The 24,388-nt window shown below is 43.1% G+C and overlaps 1 protein-coding gene across 1 annotated transcript in view; it reads right to left on the bottom strand.

Annotated features, from left to right (window-relative positions):
* Positions 1 to 24,388, bottom strand: part of cyfip2 (cytoplasmic FMR1 interacting protein 2) — a 162,508-nt gene that overhangs the window by 31,086 nt on the left and 107,034 nt on the right. Inside the window, exons 19-23 of the mRNA XM_060927697.1 lie at positions 24,242 to 24,361; positions 23,942 to 24,141; positions 23,764 to 23,851; positions 19,745 to 19,888; positions 17,958 to 18,048 (exon numbers count right to left, since the gene is read on the bottom strand). Coding sequence (XP_060783680.1) covers positions 17,958 to 18,048; positions 19,745 to 19,888; positions 23,764 to 23,851; positions 23,942 to 24,141; positions 24,242 to 24,361 — 643 coding nt within the window. The remainder of the gene's footprint in view (positions 1 to 17,957; positions 18,049 to 19,744; positions 19,889 to 23,763; positions 23,852 to 23,941; positions 24,142 to 24,241; positions 24,362 to 24,388) is intronic.

Here is a 24,388-nt window from a genome sequence, read left to right as displayed (position 1 = left end):
CAAGGTAATTTCCTGATCCCTCCCTATCTCTCCCGCTCATTTCCTGTCTCTACACTGTCCTATCCAATAAAAGTGTAAAAGCCCCCCCAAAAAATATCTTTAGAAATAAAAGTTACTTTCACCTCTGAGTATGCAGTGTTTGACTTAAACCAAATAATGAGCCAAGGTAATGAAATAAGAAAATGTTGATAAAATAAGACTTTAAGATGATTACAATATCATTACACATCACAATATACTTACGTTCATTTAACATAGGCCGACTTACGACCAGATCGGTTTACTACCGGTCAGTCGTAACCAAACGCAGTCGTAAGTCGACGACTACCTGTATTGCGTTGTTTAAAATTGAATATGATCTTGATTTCTGTGCATTATTCAAGGTCTGAAAACACTTCATCTTTTTTGTTATTTTGACCAGTTGTCATTTTCTACAATTAAATGCTCTAAGTGACAATATTTTTATGTGGAATTTGGGGGAAATGTTGTCAGGAATTTATGGAATAAAACAAAAATGTCCACATTCCTCGAACACATACCTATAAATAGTAAAACCAGAGAAATTTTTTGCAGTGGTCTCTTAAATTTTCCAGGACTGTAATTGTGATTATGATTTTTGCCATAATTGAGCAGCCCAAACTTCAAAGTTTGAAGCCCTGATTAACTGCAAGCTGAAGGGTGTGAGCGAAGCAAGGCAGTGAGTCCCATAGACCTCGATTTGTCAGAACTACAGTGGTGCTTGAAAGTTTGTGAACCCTTTAGAATTTTCTATATTTCTGCATAAATATGACCTAAAACATCATCAGATTTTCACACAAGTCCTAAAAGTAGATAAAGAGAACCCAGTTAAACAAATGAGACAAAAATATTATACTTGGTCATTTATTTATTGAGGAAAATGATCCGATATTACATATCTGTGAGTGGCAAAAGTATGTGAACCTTTGCTTTCAGTATCTGGTGTGACCCCCTTGTGCAGCAATAACTGCAACTAAACGTTTGCAGTAACTGTTGATCAGTCCTGCACACTGGCTTGGAGGAATTTTAGCCCATTCCTCCGTACAGAGCAGCTTCAACTCTGGGATGTTGGTGGGTTTCCTCATATGAACTGATCGCTTCAGGTCCTTCCACAACATTTTGGTTGGATTAAGGTCAGGACTTTGACTTGGCCATTCCAAAACATTAACTTTATTCTTCTTTCACCATTCTTTGGGAGAACGACTTGTGTGCTTAGGGTCATTGTCTTGCTGCATGACCCACCTTCTCTTGAGATTCAGTTCATGGACAGATGTCCTGACATTTTCCTTTAGAATTCGCTGGTATAATTCAGAATTCATTGTTCCATCAATGATGGCAAGCCGTCCTGGCCCAGATGCAGCAAAACAGGCCCAAACCATGATATTACCACCACCATGTTTCACAGATGGGATAAGGTTCTTATGCTGGAATGCAGTGTTTTCCTTTCTCCAAACATAACACTTCTCATTTAAACCAAAAGTTCTATTTTGGTCTCCTCCGTCCACAAAACATTTTTCCAATAGCCTTCTGGCTTGTCCACATGCTCTTTAGCAAACTGCAGATGAGCAGCAATGTTCTTTTTGGAGAGCAGTGGCTTTCTCCTTGCAACTCTGTCATGCACACCATTGTTGTTCAGTGTTTTCCTGGTGGTGGATTCATGAACATGAACATTAGTCAATGTGAGAGAGGCCTTCAGTTGCTTAGAAGTTACCCTGGGGTCCTTTGTGACCTCGCCGACTATTACACGCCTTACTCTTGGAGTGATCTTTGTTGGTCGACCACTCCTGGGGAGGGTAACAATGGACTTGAATTTCCTCCATTTGTACACAATCTGTCTGACTGTGGATTGGTGGAGTCCAAACTCTTTAGAGATGGTTTTGTAACCTTTTCCAGCCTGATGAGCATCAACAATGCTTTTTCTGAGGTCCTCAGAAATCTCCTTTGTTCGTGCTATGATACACTTCCACAAACACGTGTTGTGAAGATCAGACTTTGATAGATCCCTGTTCTTTAAATAAAACAGGGTGCCCACTCACACCTGATTGTCATCCCATTGATTGAAAACACCTGACTCTAATTTCACCTTCAAATTAACTGCTAATCCTAGAGGTTCACATACTTTTGCCACTCACAGATATGTAATATCGGATCATTTTCCTCAATAAATAAATGACCAAGTATAATATTTTTGTCTCATTTGTTTAACTGGGTTCTGTTTATCTACTTTTAGGACTTGTGTGAAAATCTGATGATGTTTAAGGTCATATTTATGCAGAAATATAGAAAATTCTAAAGGGTTCACAAACTTTCAAGCACCACTGTATATTGCTAATGTCAGCATGAACACATGCTCACACTTCCTCAGATGCTGACAGACACTTTTCTGTTGCAGCCTTTAGAGAGACGGCTATGTTGACATCTGTATGACCTTTCATTTAATCTGTGCACTTCTAATCCTGCACTGTGAATTTTCCATTCAGTGAAGCAGTGGCATGTTAGTGTTGCTCAGGAATCAGTAGTTAACAAGGTCCATGAGTCAGTAGGGACAGCATCTTTAAGTAAAGAAGCACTCTTTTTGTATCGATTGCTTTGGGAGAAGGCATGTCATATTGGGACTCAGGGTAATTGATTACGGTGTTCCTTGAAAGTTTGTGAACCCTTTAGAATTTTCTATATTTCTGCATAAATATGACCTAAAACATCATCAGATTTTCACAGAAGTCCTAAAAGTTGATAAAGAGAACCCAGTTAAACAAATGAGACAAAAATATGACACTTGGTCATTTATTTATTGAGGAAAATGATCCAATATTACATATCTGTGAGTGGCAAAAGTATGTGAACCTCTAGAATGAGCAGTTAATTTGAAGGTGAAATTAGAGTCAGGTGTTTTCAATCAATGGGATGACAATCAGGTGTGAGTGTGTGAGAAAAGGGGGCTTCTCCACCCCCCACCTCACCTCAGGACTGGCCCTTGCCAATAAAGGATAGAAGAAGACTTGGCAACTCAAATATAAAGTGAATACGGGTGCGAATTTATTTACAGTGAATAATAAGTGCATACAAAATAGGGGAAAAAAAAACTGAATAAACGCAAAACAAAACCGGCCTCAGTCAGGCAACTTAAATAATAACTACAACAAAAAAGTCAAATTTTGCATTGCACTTACATACTTTGCACCTACATTGCACAGCCTCACAGCAAGCCTGCATTCCCCTCACCCTCTCTCTCCATAATGACAAAAAACTGCCCCTTTTAAAGGGCTCACAGGCGGCAGCTCCCTGCTGATTGGTCCACCAATTACCCAATACAAAAAAAGTACAAAAAGTATTAAAACACACATTTAAATTCCCCTAGAAAATACCCCAATATTCCCCCCCCCCATTAAAACTAACAAAAATAACAGACCACATTAACATGCATCCATAACTGAAATAAAACTGCACAAAACAATTTCCCAAACACACTACACTTCCGGAAGTCCAAATGTTCTCCCCCCCCACTGCACCAGATCAGTGGTTAAGAACGGTGGTTCCGAGAGACTCTGGTTTCCTCTCGGACCAGCCTGCTGTTGCACCAGGAAGTGAGGTGAGTGAAATGTTTGTTTATTATGTGAAGTGATGGGAATGCGTATGAATTATGGAGCGGAGACAACGGGTACCGCGCTGCTCGCTAAAATGATGAGTGAATGAATGAAAAGTAGACGTTTTTGTGCAAGTCTCATTTTCACGCTAGTCACGCTAGAAAAGAAAAAAAGTTCCAATATGTGAATGTTTGGACTAACAGATGTCTCGGCTGCATGTGTGCGTGTATGTTAGCGCATGAGTGAGTCTCTGAATGTCGGGCAGTGTCTGAGCGTACGTGAAGGCATATAGTGAAAAATGTCCGTGAAAAATGGTGCTACAATCCCTCATCATTTTTCACATTTCCTCCCCCTTCTGTTGGCTCGCCACCAGGGTGGCGAGACAGGAAGTCCGCTACAGGGTTCTGTGACCCTGCCCTGTATTTCACTGTAAACCTGTAGGGCTGCAAAGAGAGGAACCAACGTGTAATACGTGCATTAGAGTCTTTCATTCGGTCCAACCATTGCAGTGCTCTGTGGTCAGTCTCTAGTAAAAAGTCTCTGCCCAACAGGTAATACTTAAATGTCTCTAGCGCCCATTTCACCGCAAGGCATTCAAGCTCTACCACCGAGTACCTCGTCTCTCGGGGGAACAGCTTTCGGCTAATATACGCCACCGGCTTCTGCTGCTCTGCCTCCCCCTGAAGAAGGACTGACCCCAGTCCAACCCCAGAGGCATCTGTCTGCACAGTAAATGTCTGTTCGAAGTCTGGGCTCTGTAGCACAGGCTCACAAAGCAGAGCCCCTTTCAAGTCCTGGAAGGCCTGCTCCTGCACCTCCCCCCACTCCACCTTTGCTGAACCTGACTTACGAGTCAAGTCTGTGAGGGGTGCCGCGCGGGTGGCGAAGTTCGGAATAAACCTCCTGTACCACCCTGCAAGGCCCAAGAAAGAGCGGACGTCCTTCTTGGTGCGGGGTCGTGGACAGTCCCGGACCGCCTCGACCTTGTCCTTTTGGGGCTTTATCACCCCCTTGCCAATAATGTGGCCCAGGTACCGAACCTCCTGCTGAGCCAGAAAGCATTTCCTTGGCTGGATGGTCAAGCCAGCCTCACTAATGCGCCGGAACACCTCGGCCAGGTGTTGGAGGTGCCCCTCCCAAGTGGCGCTCCAAACCACGACATCGTCAAGATAAGCCGCGGCGAAGTCCCCCGTGCCCTCCAGCACACGGTCCATGAGTCTTTGAAAAGTCGCTGGTGCCCCCTGCAGACCAAAGGGCATGGTAGTGAACTGATACAGGCCTTGAGGGGTACGGAAGGCGGTGTACCGTTTTGCCCCCTCGGCCAGTGGCACCTGCCAATACCCCCGGCAGAGGTCAAGGGTTGTGATGTAAGACGCCCTTCCAAGCCCCTCAATCAAGTCCTCCAGCCTGGGCATTGGGTAGGCGTCGAATGTGGACTGCACGTTCAACTGTCTGAAATCAATACAAAAGCGGATGCTGCCATCCTTCTTTGGGACCAGCACGACAGGACTGCTCCAGCTGCTGCTGGACGGCTCAATGACCCCCAGCTGCTTCATTATCTCCAGCTCCTCCTGCAGAGCTGGAAGCAATCGCTCTGGGATGCGATACATCCTTTGCCGCACTGGATTCAAGTCCTTCAGCTGGAAGTCATGCTCAACCAATGACGTGCGCCCAGGCTGCTCAGAAAACAAGCCTGGAGGGATGATGGCCTGCAACTCCCGTGCTTGCTGGGCTGTCAAATGGGAGACATCCGGGTCAGTTGGTGCACCTGCTGCCGGGAAGAACTGCTCCTGTGGCTCTACATCACTGTCCACGTCCTGCACCAGGAGCTGCTGGCTGAGCGGCGCCTTCCGCTCCTGCCACTCCTTAAGCAGGTTAATGTGGAAGGCCTGCTTTGCCTTCCGTCGTCCTGGCATCTCCACCTCGTAGGTCACTGGCCCCAGCTGACGCACCACGGTGTAAGGACCTTGCCAGCGGGCCAGCAACTTATTCTCGGTGGTGGGTAACAGCAACAAAACCTGTTGCCCAGGTGCGAAGCTCCTCTGCCTCGCCCTCTGGTCATACCAGCTCGCCTGGGTCTGCTGGGCCTTGGTCATGTTCTCCTCCACCAAGCTAGCCATCTTCCCCATCTTCTCCTGTATCTTCAAGACATAGGAGAGCACGCTGTCTGGCTCCTGGGGTTTTGGAGTCACCCAGGCATCACGGAGTAAATCCAATGGGCCCCGGACCTGGCGCCCATACAGCAACTCAAAAGGGGAGAAACCAGTGGATGCCTGTGGTACCTCCCTATAGGCAAAAAGGAGGTATGGCAACCACTGGTCCCAGTCTTTGCCGTTATCTGCCACAAATTTCCGCAACATTGACTTCAGGGTCTGGTTGTAACGCTCCACCAGCCCATCAGTCTGGGGGTGGTAGGGAGTGGTCCGTATCCCCTTAATCCCAAGCAAACTATACACTTGTCTAAGTGTTTTGGATAGAAATGCGGTACCCTGGTCTGTCAGTATTTCATGTGGTATGCCTACTCGTGATATCAGTTGCAACAGTGCTCTTGCCACTGACCCTGCTGTTATCTTTCGAAGGGGGAATGCTTCAGGGTAACGTGTAGCATAATCACACATGACTAAAATGAACCTGTGCCCTGACCTGGTTCTCTCCAAGGGACCTACAATGTCCATCCCTATCCTCTGAAATGGAATGCCCATAATGGGAAGTGGTTGCAAAGGGGAGGGTCTAGCCTTGTGTTTACTAGTAAGCTGACAGGTAGAACATGTGCGACAATATTTTTGGACATCTGTGTAGAGCCCTGGCCAGTGAAAACGTTGTGCCACTCTTTCTAAGGTCTTAACAGTACCTAAATGCCCTGCCCAGGGTATGTCATGACCTAAACTGAGCACTCTCTCTCTCAGACTCTTTGGCACTACCACCTGCTCCACATTGCCATTCTCAGGTTGGTGGTACAATATGCCATCTCTCATAAAGTAGTATTCACCAGTTAGCTGTTTAACCACACCAGTTTCAACACCATCAATTTCTGTGACCTTAGTAAACGCATCCTTCAAAGAGTCATCATTCTTCTGCAGGTCAGCAAAATTATGGGGAGCCTTCCACACATCCTTTTCATCAACAGGCTTTGGCAAGTAGCTGATCACCTTATCTGCTGTGCCCTGCAGTTTAGCAAGTCTTCGCTGCCTACGGGTTTTTGGCATTCTAGTAGACACAGGGGGATCAATATCACATTGGCTATAGGGCAACCTATCACATACAACTTTCTTTGCCTCCTCCTCAGCAGACTGCTTAGCCCTAGCTCTGGTGACTACCATGCTAATGGGCTCTGCTGACTGCACCAGCTCAGGCAAAATGAGGACATCCTGACCCAAGACTACAGGATACCGTAAACCTTGTACAATGCCTGCCCTCAGCAAAAAAGCTTGCCCCTGAACCTCAAGACAAATATCTGCCACTGGATACACATGCTCGTCTCCATTCACACAACGCACTCTCAGCTGCTCTATCCCCAATTCCTCTGACTTATCAATCAGGTGTGGCTGGACTAGAGTGTGTGTGCTGCCCGTGTCTAGTAATGCAAATGTTGGCTTATCATTCACAGTTACAGGGATAGTCTGCACTCTGGATACAGTGTCATCAGCTCCGCCCTCAGGTCTAGGGACATTACAAAAACTAGACCCCTGAGCTTTCCTGCCTGGACAGTCCCTGGCGATGTGACCAGGCTTGTTACAGTGATGGCATGTGAAGGGCGGCCTATGTATGGTAGCTGTGGGCGCTGGCTGTCTAGGCGGTGGAGTATAGGGGCGTGTAGGAGTCCTAGGTGCTGGGCTGTAAGGGGGAGTATAGGTATGGTGTGGTGGTCTAACCTGACCTAACCCCCTAGGACCAAATCCCCCACCAGGAACCCCAGACTTACCCCCTCCGGCTGGTCGGCTATAGTTCTGGCTGCGGAACACCTTCGGACCCGGTCTAGCTGCCAGGAACGCCTCCACCAGTTCAGCTGCCTGCTGGCCTGTGGCTGGGTTATGTTCCTTAACCCAGATCCGGATTTCAGGAGCTAGAGTGCGCAGGTACTGTTCAAGCACAAGGATTTCTCCAACTTCCTCCACAGTCTTGCCTGCCGGCCTCACCCACTTCTTGTACAAATCCATCAGGCGGTTGTACAGTTCCCGGGGGGTCTCCTCTACTCGCACATCTGGCTCACGGAAACGCTGCCTGTACGTCTCGCCGTTGATTTCATACTTGTTGAGGATTGCTGCCTTCACTCGATCATAATCCATAGCCTCGTTCATGTCCATCGCGACGTATGCCGCTCGGGCCCGGCCCGTCAGATATGGTACCAGGTAGATGGCCCAGTCCGACCCAGGCCACCTGTAGGCCAAGGCAAGCCTTTCAAACGTGGTAAGGTATTGTTCAATATCATCTCCATCTTCCAGCTTTGGCACTGCTGCCCTTGTCCAGGCCACTGGAGTCAGTGCTGCTGGTCCTGCAGGAGGTAGTGCTGCTGGCGGTGGTGCTGCTGCTGCTGCTTGGAGTCTTGGCGGTGGCGCAACTGGATTGTCTTGAGGACTTAGCTGTAGAGGAGTCCCAGTACCGTCGTCATCTGGCTGCTGCTCCCGCTCCTCTGCTGCCTTTCGTCGCTCCCTCTCCAGCTCATCGTGCACAGTGTTGAGCTGGATCTGGACGCTGCGCCATCTCATGTCCTGCTTGTGTGCCTCACGCTGCTGATCCAGTATGGACTTCTGTAACAAACTGTATAGCATGCTCATGTCCCGTGTCTGTGGAACATCCCCTGCTCCGCCCATAGCTCCTTCAAACTCCTCACCAGCCTCTTGCTCCTCCTCCTCAGCCGTCACCCCCTTCACGGCATCTTGGGGTAGCCGCCGATAAGCCATGCCTCGTTTAGGCTGAACCCGTCGGCCTATCGTCTTCTTCAGAATCTTCCGAGGCGCCACTATCCCACTCCTGACACCAACTGTGAGAAAAGGGGGCTTCTCCACCCCCCACCTCACCTCAGGACTGGCCCTTGCCAATAAAGGATAGAAGAAGACTTGGCAACTCAAATATAAAGTGAATACGGGTGCGAATTTATTTACAGTGAATAATAAGTGCATACAAAATAGGGGAAAAAAAAACTGAATAAACGCAAAACAAAACCGGCCTCAGTCAGGCAACTTAAATAATAACTACAACAAAAAAGTCAAATTTTGCATTGCACTTACATACTTTGCACCTACATTGCACAGCCTCACAGCAAGCCTGCATTCCCCTCACCCTCTCTCTCCATAATGACAAAAAACTGCCCCTTTTAAAGGGCTCACAGGCGGCAGCTCCCTGCTGATTGGTCCACCAATTACCCAATACAAAAAAAGTACAAAAAGTATTAAAACACACATTTAAATTCCCCTAGAAAATACCCCAATATTCCCCCCCCCCATTAAAACTAACAAAAATAACAGACCACATTAACATGCATCCATAACTGAAATAAAACTGCACAAAACAATTTCCCAAACACACTACACTTCCGGAAGTCCAAATGTTCTCCCCCCCCACTGCACCAGATCAGTGGTTAAGAACGGTGGTTCCGAGAGACTCTGGTTTCCTCTCGGACCAGCCTGCTGTTGCACCAGGAAGTGAGGTGAGTGAAATGTTTGTTTATTATGTGAAGTGATGGGAATGCGTATGAATTATGGAGCGGAGACAACGGGTACCGCGCTGCTCGCTAAAATGATGAGTGAATGAATGAAAAGTAGACGTTTTTGTGCAAGTCTCATTTTCACGCTAGTCACGCTAGAAAAGAAAAAAAGTTCCAATATGTGAATGTTTGGACTAACAGATGTCTCGGCTGCATGTGTGCGTGTATGTTAGCGCATGAGTGAGTCTCTGAATGTCGGGCAGTGTCTGAGCGTACGTGAAGGCATATAGTGAAAAATGTCCGTGAAAAATGGTGCTACAATCCCTCATCATTTTTCACAGAGTGGGCACCCTGTTTTATTTAAAGAACAAGGATCTATCAAAGTCTGATCTTCACAACACATGTTTGTGGAAGTGTATCATGGCACCAACAAAGGAGATTTCTGAGGACCTCAGAAAAAGCCTTGTTGATGCTCATCAGGCTGGAAAAGGTTACAAAACCATCTCTAAAGAGTTTGGACTCCACCAATCAACAGTCAGAAAGACTGTGTACAAATGGAGGAAATTCAAGACCATTGTTACCCTCCCCAGGAGTGGTCGACTGACAAAGATCACTCCAAGAGTAAGGCGTGTAATAGTCGGCGAGGTCACAAAGGACCACAGGGTAACTTCTAAGCAACTGAAGGCCTCTCTCGCATTGGCTAATGTTAATGTTCATGAGTCCACCATCAGGAGAACACTGAACAACAATGGTGTGCATGGCAGGGTTGCAAGGAGAAAGCCACTGCTCTCCAAAAAGAACATTGCTGCTCGTCTGCAGTTTGCTAAAGATCATGTGGACAAGCCAGAAGGATATTGGAAAAATGTTTTGTGGACGGATGAGACCAAAATAGAACTTTTTGGTTGAAATGAGAAGCGCTATGTTTGGCGATATGTTTGCATTCCAGCATAAGAACCTTATCCCATCTGTTAAACATGGTGGTGGTAGTATCAGGGTTTGGGCCTGTTTTGCTGCATCTGGGCCAGGACGGCTTGCCATCATTGATGGAACAATGAATTCTGAATGATACCAGCGAATTCTAAAGGAAAATGGCAGGACATCTGTCCATGAACTGAATCTCAAGAGAAGGTGGGTCATGCAGCAAGACATCGACCCTAAGCACACAAGTCATTCTACCAAAGAATGGTTCAAGAAGAATAAAGTTAATGTTTTGGAATGGCCAAGTCAAAGTCCTGACCTTAATCCAATCGAAATGTTGTGGAAGGACCTGAAGCGAGCAGTTCATGTGAGGAAACCCACCAACATCCCAGAGTTGAAGCTGTTCTGTACGGAGGAATGGGCTAAAATTCCTCCAAGCCGGTGTGCAGGACTGATCAACAGTTACCGCAAACGTTTAGTTGCAGTTATTGCTGCACAAGGGGTCACACCAGATACTGAAAGCAAAGGTTCACATACTTTTGCCACTCACAGATATGTAATACTGGATCATTTTCCTCAATAAATAAATGACCAAGTTTAATATTTTTGTCTCATTTGTTTAACTGGGTTCTCTTTATCTACTTTTAGGACTTGTGTGAAAATCTGATGTTTTAGGTCAAATTTAGGCTTATTTGCCGTGAGACTGACAAAGACTGACCAAACATTTTGGTGCAAGAGGAATTTATTTATTTGCATGCTAGCCTGAGACGGGACTGAGGTTATATGAGTTTTTCAAACCAGAAAACCTACAAATCTCTATGAGGCAGGGATCACATTGATAAGGTTATAGCCCACGTCACAATCTTTCATAAGTAACACTGGCATGGATGTACACCCTGCTGTTGGACTGTCATTGTTTTCTCTTTAACCATGAGACAAATCACTACTTATGTCTTGAAGTAAACGTGAAGGCTAAGCTTTTTTTTTTTTTTGCCGTGCTGAAATCAAAGTATTGCACACAACTCGGAAAAGTAGCATGCTAAGCTAACATAACCAGAACCATATTGACACCGACATACAGTGCTGTGAAAAAGTATCCCCTCACTGATTTCTGCCATTTTTGCTTATTTGTCACATTTAACTGTTTTAGGTCATCCAAATAAGTCTAATATAGGACAAGTGTTGCCAGGCAAAACAAACCTCGCCTGGCAGCACTTATTTTATACCTATATGTTGATAATGGTAATATTTCTCAATCATCAACTGTCAGGTTTATAGTCCTATGAAAATCCATGACCTTGAGTTGGACATTTCAGAGCCATTCAAGGTCAAAGGTCATGGTGCCAAATGAAAGCCCATATGGCACTTTCTATAAGTTGATAATGGTAAACATCTGTCTACCATCAACCGTTTTCAAGTTACAGACCTCTGAAAATCCGTGACCTTGAGTTTGACCATTCACGGTCACTCAAGGTCAAAGATCATGGTGCCAAATGAAAGGACATATGGGAGTTCCTATATGCTCATAATAGTAAACATCTGTCTATCTGTAACCGTTTTTGAGTTATAATGGAAAATGTTATTTTGACAGAAAGGTTGACCTTTCTGGTGACCTTAACCTTGACCTGATTACGCCCGAGATTTAATCAGGTAATCTACGGACCATTGCCCACCTAACCGGAAAATTTGAAGTCAATCAGTGCAACCGTCTACACGCTAGATTGTTAACAGACAGACACACAAACAAACAAGGCCAAGGGTCATGGTGCCAAATGAAAGCCCATATATGACTTCCTATATGTTGATAATGATGAACATCTCTCTATACCTAACCATTTTTGAGTTATAATGAAAAATATGCAAATTTTAGCAATGACCTTGACCCCCCCGACATTTGACCCCCAACCGCTAAGAAAGCTGTGAGAGATACCCCATCATGTAGCATATCAATGGAAGCAGAATTGAAAGATGAACATTTTGGAAGTGGTTTGAAGTAAATATGATGAATATGAAGGAACTTATCACAAAAAAAATTTTTTTGACCTTTTTGCTGACCTTGACCGGATGACCCTCAAAATTTTAGAGGTTCTATTTGAGACCAATGCCCATCTATCCTGAAAGTTTCATGAAGATTGGTCCAGCAGTTTTCCCATAATGTTGCTAACAAAACAAACAAACAAAGAAACGCCACCAAAAACAATACCTCGCCCCCTAGTGGACGCTGTCCCGGGCGAGGTAATAAAAACAATGTAAGTAAACACAAAATGCAGCTTTTAAATGATCACTCCATTTATTAAAACTAAAGGGTTAATCAAAACCTGTATCACCCATGTGAAAAAGTAATTGCCCCCTTAAACTTAATAACTGGTTGGGACACCCTTGGCGGCAACAACTGCAATTAAATGTTTGCGATAACTTGCAATAAGTCTTTTACATAGCTGTGAAGGAATATTTGCCCACTCTTCTTTGCAGAATTGTTTCAATTCAGCCACATTGGAGGGTTTTCAAGCATGAACTGCCCGTTTAAGGTCTTGCCACAGCATCTCAATTGGACTCAAGTCAGGACTTTGACTAGGCCACTCCAAAGCCTTAATTTTATTTCTTTTGAGCCATTCAGAAGCGGACTTGCTTGTGTGCGCTTGAGCTTTAGGTCATGAACTGATGGGCAGACGTTCTCCTTCAGGATTTTCTGGTAGAGAACAGAATTCATGGTTTCATCAATTATGGCAAGTTATCCAGGTCCTGAAGCAGAAAAGCAGCCCCGGACCATCACACTACCACCACCGTGCTTGACTGTTGGTATGATCTTATTTTGGAATGCTATGTTAGCCTTACACCAGATATACTGGGACCCAAGTCTTCCAAAAAGTCCTATTTTTGACTCCTCAGTCCACAGAATATTATCCCAAAAGTCTTCCTCAAGATGCTTTTTGGCAAATGTGAGATGAGCCTTTGTGTTCTTTCTGGTCAGCAGTGGTTTGCACCTTGCAACCCTCCCATGGATGCTATTTTTGCCAAGTGCCTTCCTTATTGTAGAATCATGAACTTAACTGAAGGAAGTGAGGTCTGCAGTTCTTTAGATGTTCGTCGGGGTTCTTTTGTGACCTTCTGGGTCAGTCGTCAAAGCACTCTTGGTTGAATTTTGGAAGGCCCACCACTCCTGGGAAGGTTCGCCACTGTTCCAAGTTTTTTTTTTCATTTGTAGATAATGGCTCTGACTGTGGTTCGCTGGAGTCCCAGAGCCTTGGCAATAGCTCTGTAACCCTTTCCAGATTGATGGATTTCAACTATTTTGTTGCTCATCTGTTCTTATAACTCTTTACTTCGCGGCATCTTTTTAAAGGAGATACGCAGAACCATGGCCTCACTTTTTGTTTATAAATGCCTTGAGACCTCAAGAATGGCATAGGAATAGTTTTAAGTGTTAACAATAAATCTAATATAGTAATTTTTACGATTAAAGTGATTCATATAGGTAGCGGGCTGAGTGAATGACCTTGACATCTGTGACGTCACAACAGGAAGTCTATCAGTCTCATCGCCATTTTCGCTATACTAAAACACAGAGCTGACTGCAACTTTGATCCTCCATTTTGAGCTAATTTATCACCATGCCCCGTAGATGTGTTGCTGGTGGATGCAGCAGCACGACAGAAGGTGGATTTATGTTGCATTCACGGCCTAAGAATGTTCAAACTGCAAAGACTTGGACGCGTTTTGCGAGAAATTCATGAGCACATTTTAATGAGGACCCGTATGAAACCTCTGATCTGTTGAGGAGCGTTGGCTATAAGCCCGTATTGAAAGAGGGTGCAGTACCAACAATTAAAGGAAAAGAAAACTACAAGAAAAGGAAAGTAAGTTCAGTTGCACCAGTTCTCCCAAAGTGTGAGCTGAGCAGTAATGGCGGAGTACTCAGTATGGAGAATAGAGAATGAGTGGACCAGTCGTCAGATTTCTCCGCTGGATATGCTTGCCTCAGCGGCAATATCTTGCCCTTATGTGGAAGGAATGAAGAACTGAATGAAGAACTGAAAGTCAGATTGTTTCAAAACAGTCGGCTGCAAGGTCAGCCTTCAAGAAGCGAGAACACAGACGGGTAAGATGCAACTCTCATTTGGTTACATAACAACAACAACAACAACACTCGTTGTTTACCTACATTTAGATTAATACATGTAACTTGTATTGTGTATTTAAGCTACCGGTATAATATTATATAATTTGCTTCAGAATGTGATTGTCTCAATTCATCTGATTATTTAATTAGCCTTTTACGTTTTATCAGTGAAAATGCATGCATGTACAGTGGTGCTTGAAAGTTTGTGAACCCTTTAGAATTTTCTATATTTTTGCATAAATATGACCTAAAACATCATCAGATTTTCACACACGTCCTTAAAGTAGATAAAGAGAACCCAGTTAAGCAAATGAGACAAAAATATTATACTTAGTCATTTATTTATTGAGGAAAATGATCCAATATTACATATCTGTGAGTGGCAAAAGTAAGCGAACCTTTGCTTTCAGTATCTGGTGTGACCCCCTTGTACAGCAATAACTGCAACTAAACATTTGCGGTAACTGTTGATCAGTCCTGCACACCGGCTTGGAGGAATTTTAGCCCATTCCTCCGTGCAGAACAGCTTCAACTCTGGGATGTTGGTGGGTTTCCTCACATAAACTGCTCGCTTCAGGTCCTTCCACAACATTTCGATTGGATTAAGGTCAGGACTTTGACTTGGCCGTTCCAAAACATTAACTTTATTCTTCTTTAACCATTCTTTGGTAGAATGACTTGTGTGCTTAGGGTCGTTGTCTTGCTGCATGACCCACCTTCTCTTGAGATTCAGTTCATGGACAGATGTCCTGACGTTTTCCTTTAGAATTCGCTGGTATAATTCAGAATTCATTGTTCCATCAATGATGGCAAGCCGTCCTGGCCCAGATGCAGCAAAACAGGCCCAAACCATGATACTACCACCACCATGTTTCACAGATGGGATAAGGTTCTTATGCTGGAATGCAGTGTTTTCCTTTCTCCAAACATAACGCTTCTCATTTAAACCAAAAAGTTCTATTTTGGTCTCATCCGTCCACAAAACATTTTTCCAATAGCCTTCTGGCTTGTCCACGTGATCTTTAGCAAACTGCAGACGAGCAGCAATGTTCTTTTTGGAGAGCAGGGGCTTTCTCCTTGCAACCCTGCCATGCACACCATTGTTGTTCAGTGTTCTCCTGATGGTGGACTCATGAACATTAACATTAGCCAATGTGAGAGAGGCCTTCAGTTGCTTAGAAGTTACCCTGGGGTCCTTTGTGACCTCTCCGACTATTACATGCCTTGCTCTTGGAGTGATCTTTGTTGGTCGACCACTCCTGGGGAAGGTAACAATGGTCTTGAATTGCCTCCATTTGTACACAATCTGTCTGACTGTGGATTGGTGGAGTCCAAACTCTTTAGAGATGGTTTTGTAACCTTTTCCAGCCTGATGAGCATCAACAACACTTTTTCTGAGCTCCTCAGAAATCTCCTTTGTTTGTGCCATGATACACTTCCACAAACATGTATTGTGAGGATCAGACTTTGATAGATCCCTGTTCTTTAAATAAAACAGGGTGCCCACTCACACCTGATTGTCATCCCATTGATTGAAAACACCTGACTCTAATTTCACCTTCAAATGAACTGCTAATCCTAGATGTTCACATACTTTTGCCACTCACAGATATGTAATATTGGATCATTTTCCTCAATAAATAAACGGCCAAGTATAATATTTTTGTCCCATTTGTTTAACTGGGTTCTCTTTATCTACTTTTAGGACTTGTGTGAAAATCTGATGATGTTTTAGGTCATATTTATACAAAAATATAGAAAATTCTAAAGGGTTCACAAACTTTCAAGCACCACTGTACATGTATGTTGCATAAGTTATAACACCTATCCTGTTTTAACGAGAGTCACATGAGACTATCAGTTCAATTCCATCCAATTCTCTCAACGGCTTTATTTCGTAAGGTGGGGGTCTCCGTGGCCGACATGTTACTATCGGGTTCACTTTCCATTGGTTCGAACTGATATGGTTCTACGTGTATAGCAGTAACATGTACGCACACTCCAATTTCAGGACTATCACAGTCAGATGTATTACTATCTGAGGAATCCAAAGAATCTCCAATAAATCTGAACAAAGAGGCCATTGCAACCACTCTCGCCTGCCAAGTCTGACTTTGGTCTATAGCTATCAAAGGCCTTGGCCTTAAAACCGGTTACCGCTGTGACGTCACGCACTCAGGGCTGGCTGGCTCAGCAGGGCAGCTCGAATGCCAACTTTGCGGTCGATTTTAACTCTCAAAAATAGATATATCTTTTATTCCCATTTATGCAGCGTACAAGGGTCAAGGATGGAGATACTATCCACTCAGAAATGTATTTAAAAATAAAGGGTCTGCGCATCTCCTTTAAGCTCTATTAGCCTACTTCACATTGCCAGCCTGGTTCTATTTACATGATATTTAGATTGAACAGGTCTGGCAGTAGGCGGCATGGTGGTGTAGTGATTAGTGCTGTCGCCTCACAGCAAGAAGGTCCGGGTTCGAGCCCCGTGGCCGGCGAGGGCCTTTCTGTGTGGAGTTTGCATGTTCTCCCCGTGTCCGCGTGGGTTTCCTCCGGGTGCTCCGGTTTCCCCCACAGTCCAAAGACATGCAGGTTAGGTTAACTGGTGACTCTAAATTGACCGTAGGTGTGAATGTGAGTGTGAATGGTTGTCTGTGTCTATGTGTCAGCCCTGTGATGACCTGGCGACTTGTCCAGGGTGTACCCCGCCTTTCGCCCGTAGTCAGCTGGGATAGGCTCCAGCTTGCCTGCGACCCTGTAGAACAGGATAAAGCGGCTACAGATAATGAGATGAGGTCTGGCAGTAATCATGCCTGGGTGTGGCTAGTAAAACTGAAACAAATTTTCAATTACGTTTGGTTAATTGTTTGATTGGTTGAGGTTAATTGGTTGAGGGGGTAATTACTTTTTGACATAGGGCCAGGTAGGTTTGGGTAACTTTTTTTTTTCCATCAGTACATAAAATCATCGTTTGAAAACTGCATTTTGTGTTTACTTGGGCTATCTTGGTCTAATATTAAAATGAGTTTGATGACACGAAACATCTAAGTGTGACAAATATACAAAAGTAGAACAAATCAGGAAGGAGGCAAATACTTTTTCACAGCACTGTATCTAATGCTGGGGCATGCTGAAGGAAAAAAAGAACAGCTCATCAACTATATTAATCTTATAAAACTTTGATGTCCCGGACACAAAGTGATGCAAGCTTGGGTAGCAAGCTGTCCAACAAAGCTAAACAGCAACAGACGCAAGAGCACTTATGAGGTCCGAGTGTTACATAGCAAGTGGCGTAAAGTGTTACACAGTTCTCGTAAAGCTTTACGAAGCTCCCGTGGTGCTGTAAAGCGTTACACAGATCTCGCAAGAGGTCTCTGGGATTCGCCGCTGGAGTTAAATAGCGCAATGACTGGAAAACCAGGCGCGGACTCGGAGTGGAAGACAAGCCGTTCAACGTAATATCAAAATGGTTTTGAAGATGATATTTCAAAGTAAAATTCCTACACCATGCTGCTTTAAGGAGAATATTAAAACTACTAATGAGTCTTTAGATCGCTGACAATCATGATAGTCACAGAACTGAAGCAGATTTTCACACTGCAGTTTGCTGGTTGTTATTATCGTCATGAATTCGATGTCGATGAATTTGATCCGAGAGAGAGAGACGTCTTACCTGGCGATCCATACTCATGGCGAGGCAGACGGCAGATCTTCGGCATCACCTCTATCAGAGTCTTCACGTACTGAAGAATGGTGCCCTGGAGCTGAACACCACAGAGGGAGGCACGCCAAAATAACATGAAGTCAAGTCAAAAATATACACGTCTCTCATGCAAACTGCTTATATACTGATAACTTGTTTTATTCTACCCACATTCACTGATGAGCAATCGCGCGCTCTGATTGGCTACTCTACTACTAGGCTATCAGCTCATATACCGTGAGGAGAGAAAAACAAAATGACGGAGGACGAAATAAAAAAATTTACTCGAAAACGAAACCCCCAAAAAATCCAAAAAAAAAAAAAAAAGCAACAAAATATGGGGAAAAAATAATTTTATTATAGCATGTTTCATAAACTGTTACTGTCATTTTGCTGGTTTGTTCACATTCGAAGCAGAAATGATTTTGTCAGACGTTTTGTATAAAGTTTTTATTTATCGAATTTGCGTAAAAATAAAAATGCTCTGTTTCTCAAAATCCAGTCAATGTGGATAGAATAAAACAGTTATTCCATTCAATCTTGTCATACATGGCTTTTTGCCAACTCAGTGCTACGCGCCTCGTCGGCTATCAGCTTACGTACGACTAGATTTCGTGGAATAACTTAACCCTTTGATGCAAAACATGGGTCAAAAGTGACCCGGCTGAGTTTTTATCTTCTATATCTTTGCAATAAATTAATTCCATCATTCAGTATTCAAGGTATTCTCCAATTAACTTGTTTTTGATCATCATACATCCTCATTTTATTTTTTCCTTTCTTACTTTTTGAATAAAAACCCTTTCTGTATCACTACCCTTCTAATGCACAACATGGATCAAAAACAACCTGCATTCATTTTCCAGGTTATTTCATGTATGGCTGAGTGTTTCTATGAGATACTTTTGAAATAAATTCATTTTGTCATTTACTTTTCCAAATATGCAGTAAATATCTTGTTTTTGTTTCGCACAAATCATCATTTTTATTTTTCCTTTCTTAAGTTATGAACAAGCACAGCTTTTGTAATTCTACATCAAGTTTACACACATGGGTCAGAACCGACCCGCATGCATTTACTCCAGCGTTTGGTGGGAACTGTGAATTGTGCTTGTGTCAGACATTTCACAGCTCAGCACAGCGCCCTTTGCCCATCTAATACATGCAAGGAATGTTTTTCAATTGTTCGAACATTACCTTAGAAAAAAATTATGTTTAGGTTGCCTTGAGAGTGAGTAGATTACTTGTCAGAAAGTTACAAGTAATTACTATTAGCTACCGAGCTGTTGACATATTCTACTTTAGTTAGCTAATTTTATTGTAGTTGGCTTAGCTAACGACATAGTTAATAAATAAATAACTGGCCCCATTCACTGCTAAAGTAATTACTTGAAACAAATTATTATTATTATAGTATTAAGACATTTAATTTTAAATCACACTTGGATGACCCATGTGTAGTAATATAAAAAGTATTTTTGTTCATAAAGTCGGAAAGAAAAAATTCAATTAATGATTTGTGGTAATTAAAAACAAGATATTTAAAGAATACTTGGAATATTCAATCATAAAATAAATTGATTTCAAAAGATAGAGCAAAGAAAAACTCAGTCAGCATGAAATAACCTGGAAAATGAATGCGGGTCATTTTTGACCCATGTTGTGCATTAGAAGGGGTGTGCATATGTTTTGCATCAAAGGGTTAAGTAGAAGCGAAAATGATATCCTGCTGACAGAGACTGTTAAATTATCACTACCAAGCTCTTGACAATTTTCAGCAGCTCCTCCATCACTACAGCGATGCCCTGGTAACCAAGGAGACGGCAGATGGTTTTGAAATGCGGGGGACCCACAAAGTTCCTGTAGGAGCTGTAGATGTGGGAGTATGCGATGTTCAGAGGCTGTGAATCAGAGAATAACATCATTTCAGGCACAGTCTCGTCACACATCGCATGGTAAGAGCTTTATTTTACATGAAAAAGCAAAATAAATTCCACTGCAAAAAGAACAGCATATACAGTACTGTGCAAAGGTCTTCAGCACAATGCAAAGAAATGCTATAAAGCAACGATGCCTTCAAATGTTTCTACGTTAAAATACCACAAAAACAGTAACGGTAAACAATAATAAACTAAATTAAGTCTCTGGTTGGTATGATGACCTTTTGTTTTGTTTTTTAAAGACAATACGTCAGTAGTCTCAGGATTAATTTGTGGCGTTTTATAAAGAAATTGGCTGGTAAGTTTGACTCAGCTTTCATTATGAAAAGAGGTCTGTTACGCAATATGTAGCTTTCTTTACTGACATACAAACATTGTTGTGTGACGTTAAATTTTTTTTTTATTGGAAAAGGTGCGAAAACATAAAAGGTTTCTGCACTGACTCAGTAATGCACAAAACAAACATCAGTAACTAAATAAAATTTCTACAAAAAAAAAAGGTTGCCTAAGACATTTGCACATAGGTATATAGATTTTTGCAATATATGGTACAGTATCTTGCAAAAGTATTCATCCCCCTTGGTGTTTGTCCTGTTCTGTTGCATTACAAGCTGGAATTAAAATGGATATTTGGGTGGTTAGCACCATTTGATTTATACAACATGTCTACCACTTTAAAGGTGCAAATTGTTGTTTTATTGTGACACAAATAATAATTAAGATGAAAAAACAGAAATCTGGAGTGTGCATAGGTATTCACCCACCCCCCCAAAAAAGTCAATACTTTGTAAAACCACCTTTTGCTGCAATTACAGCTCTTGGGGTGTGTCTCTATTAGCTTAGCACATCTGGCCACTGGGATTTTTGCCCATTCCTCAAGGCAAAACTGCTCCAACTCATTCAAGTTAGATGGGTTGTGTTGGTGTACAGCAATCTTCAAGTTATGCCACAGATTCTCAATTGGATTGAGGTCTGGGCTTTGATTAGGCCATTCCAAGACATTTAAATGTTTCCCTTTAAACCACTCCAGTGTAACTTTAGCAGTATGTTTAGGGTCATTGTCCTGCTAAACAGGATGCTCCTGGAGAGGATGAAGACCAAGGTGGACAAGAGGCTTTGGAATGAACAAGCAGGGTTTCGAGGAGAAAGATCATGTACGGACCTGTTTGAGTCGTCCCAGTCTCAAACCTCTGGCTGACTCAAACAGGTTTTCCTCCAGAATTGCCCTGTATTTAATGCCATCCATCTTTCCTTCAGTCCTGACCAGCTTTCCTGTCCCTGCAGATGAAAAATATCCCCACAGCATGATGCTGCCACCACCATGCTTCACTGTAGGAATGGTGTTCTCAGGGTGTTGGGTTTGCACCACACATGGCATTTCCCATGATGGCCAAAAAGATCAGTTTTTGTCTCATTTGACCAGAGAATCTTCTTCCATGTGTTTGGGGAGTCTGCCACATGCTGCTGGGCAAACTCCAAATGTGTTTTCTAAGCAGTGGCTTTTTCTGGCCACTCTTCCATAAAGCCCCACTCTGTGGAGTGTACGGCTTAAAGTGGTCCTATGGACAGATACTCCCATCTCCGCTGTGGATCTTTGCAGCTCCTTCAGTGTTATCTTTGGTGTCTTTGTTGCATCTCTGATTAATGCCCTCCTTGCCTGGTCAGCGAGTTTTGGTGGATGGCCTTCTCTTGTCGGGTTTGTAGTGGGGACATATTCTTTCCATGTTGCTATAATGGATTTAATGGTGCTCTGTGGGATATTCAAAGTTTGGGATATTTTTTATAACCCAACCCTGATCTATACTTCTCCACAACTTTGTCTCTGACCTGTTTGGAGGCTCCTTGGTTTTCATGTTGCTTGCTTAGTAGTGTTGCAGAGTCAGGGTCCTTCCAGAACAGGTTGATTTATACAGACATCATGTGACAGATCATGTGACACTTTGATTGCACACACGTGGATCTTAATCAACTAATTATGTGACTTATGAAGTGAATTGGGGGCGGCACGGTGGTGTAGTGGTTAGCGCTGTCGCCTCACAGCAAGAAGGTCCTGGGTTTGAGCCCCGGAGCCGGCGAGGGCCTTTCTGTGTGGAGTTTTCATGTTCTCCCCGTGTCCGCGTGGGTTTCCTCCGGGTGCTCCGGTTTCTCCCACAGTCCAAAGACATGCAGGTTAGGTTAACTGGTGACTCTAAATTGACCGTAGGTGTGAATGTGAGTGTGAATGGTTGTCTGTGTCTATGTGTCAGCCCTGTGATGACCTGGCGACTTGTCCAGGGTGTACCCCGCCTTTCACTCATAGTCAGCTGGGATAGGCTCCAGCTTGCCTGCGACCCTGTAGAAGGATAAAGCGGCTAGAGATAATGAGATGAGATGAGATGAGATGAGATGAGATGAGATGAGATGAAGTGAATTGGTTGGACCAGCTCTTATTTAGGGGTTTCATACGAAAGGGGGTGAATACTTATGCACACTCCAGATTTCTGTTTTTTCATCTTAATTATTGTTTGTGTCACAATAAAACAATAATGTGCACCTTTAAAGCGGTAGGCATGTTGTGTAAATGAAATGGTGCTAACCCTCCAAAAATCCATTTTAATTCCAGCTTGTAATGCGACAAAACAGGACAAACACTAAGGGGGATGAATACTTTTGGAAAACACTGTAAACCTTTTCCAAATGATTTATTATTACAAATTATTACAAATGACCTCTCCAACAATGGAATGTGTGAGCAAAGAATAGACGGATAATTATGACGATAGTTCAACATAGTAGTTAACTTCACACAACTATATTCCTTAAATATTTGCAATTAAATCGAGAACCAGGTCCCTGCTTCACATCGCCAGGATATTATTATTATACTTCATTAAAGTCATTAGATCATTAACGTGATTATTTTTACATGGACTGCATTGGCTCTTTTGAAGATTAGTCATTCAAACTGCAAATCTAACTTTGATGTCGCAATACAGTCACTGCTCTGTCTCACAACTCTGATGAATTTTTATAATGTAATCTTCCTGATATTTGTAAATGCAGCATTAAAGGAAAATTCTGGGATTTTTTTTTAAACCTGAGCCCTATTTTCCCTTGTCTTTGGGTCCAAATATATAAATCTCACCTTATTTAACAGTTATTCCACGAAATCAAGTCGTACAGTACATGAGCCGACAGCCGATGAGACGTGTAACGCCGAGTTGGCTATAAGCCATGTACGACGAGATTGAGTGGAATAACTGTTTTAGTCTATCCACATTCACTGGATTTTGAGAAACAGTATTTTTATATTTTGCAAATTCGATAAATAAAAACTTTAGACAAAACATCCAACTAAATCATTTACGCTTAGAATGTAAACAAGCCAGCGAAATGACAGTAGTAATTTGTGAAAAATGTGATAATAACAATAATTCTTTAAAAATAATAAGAAAAAAAGACACATTCTTACCATCACATATTTTTATTCCATGTTTTGTTGCTTTCTTTTTGTATTTTTTGTGGTTTTGTTTTCGAGTAGAGTTTTTATTTCGTCCTCGGTTGGTTCAGCGGCACGCTCTGCCATTTTGTTTTTCTCTACTCACGGTATATGAGCTGATATCCTTGTAGTAGAGTAGCAATCAGAGTGCGCGATTGCTCGTATCCAGTGAATGTGGATAGAATAATAATAATAGTTATGAACCTTTGAGTTGTTTATGTTGCCAGGAAGATTCTGCTGTCGATCAGTGAGTAAACTGACATTCCCGTACTGCTCGAATCAGGCAGAAAATAAAGTTATCATGTTTAGTACTTTATATAACTTACGTTCATGCACGTGTGACAGTGCTAAAACATACCTTAGAGCCATAAAGGTAGTACGGCTGAACATTGGCAGGTTTATCGCGCTGAGGCTCTTGGGTAAAGGGAATTGCTGTGCGCACAAATCTGCCCCACAGCGCAAAACACAATGAGCAGGGAATTACAACTAACATATATTCACATATAATTACTGATCTACAGTGAATGTGCACAGACCTGTTGGTGGAGCCATTGTAGCAGTAGTTTGGCAAGAAGTCAAAGTTGAGCTCCCAGAAGACGTGCAGTGTGATGCGGCCGTATGGAGCAGACACGTTGTGGTTGGCTTCCCGGAACATGGCGTCAAAACTGTCCAGGGTCATGTGTTTGGACAACAGCCGATGAGTCAGTCGATTTATTTCCAGCAGCCACTCGAGTTCCTGGAAAATGCATATACGCACAGCACGCGTGAGAATCAGATTGTTGCTTTGACAAAACACCATGTGGAACACACTCATTCTTTAGCGCGCTGCTTCTTACCACTATAGATGTGAGGTCTTCACTCTCAAAGCGGCTGATGGCATGGTCCAGGGATTTGTACATGGCTGCTGAGATCCTCTGGGTGATCAGTCTGTTCAGGTCAATGGAGCGACCCAGGAGCTGGGAAAACGCACGCACAGGAAAGAA

The sequence above is a fragment of the Neoarius graeffei genome, chromosome 8, assembly GCF_027579695.1.
Source record: "Neoarius graeffei isolate fNeoGra1 chromosome 8, fNeoGra1.pri, whole genome shotgun sequence".
Classification (NCBI taxonomy): Eukaryota; Metazoa; Chordata; class Actinopteri; order Siluriformes; family Ariidae; genus Neoarius; species Neoarius graeffei.
Note: the sequence above shows the minus strand (reverse complement) of the source record. Positions and strands in the feature narration are given on the sequence as shown.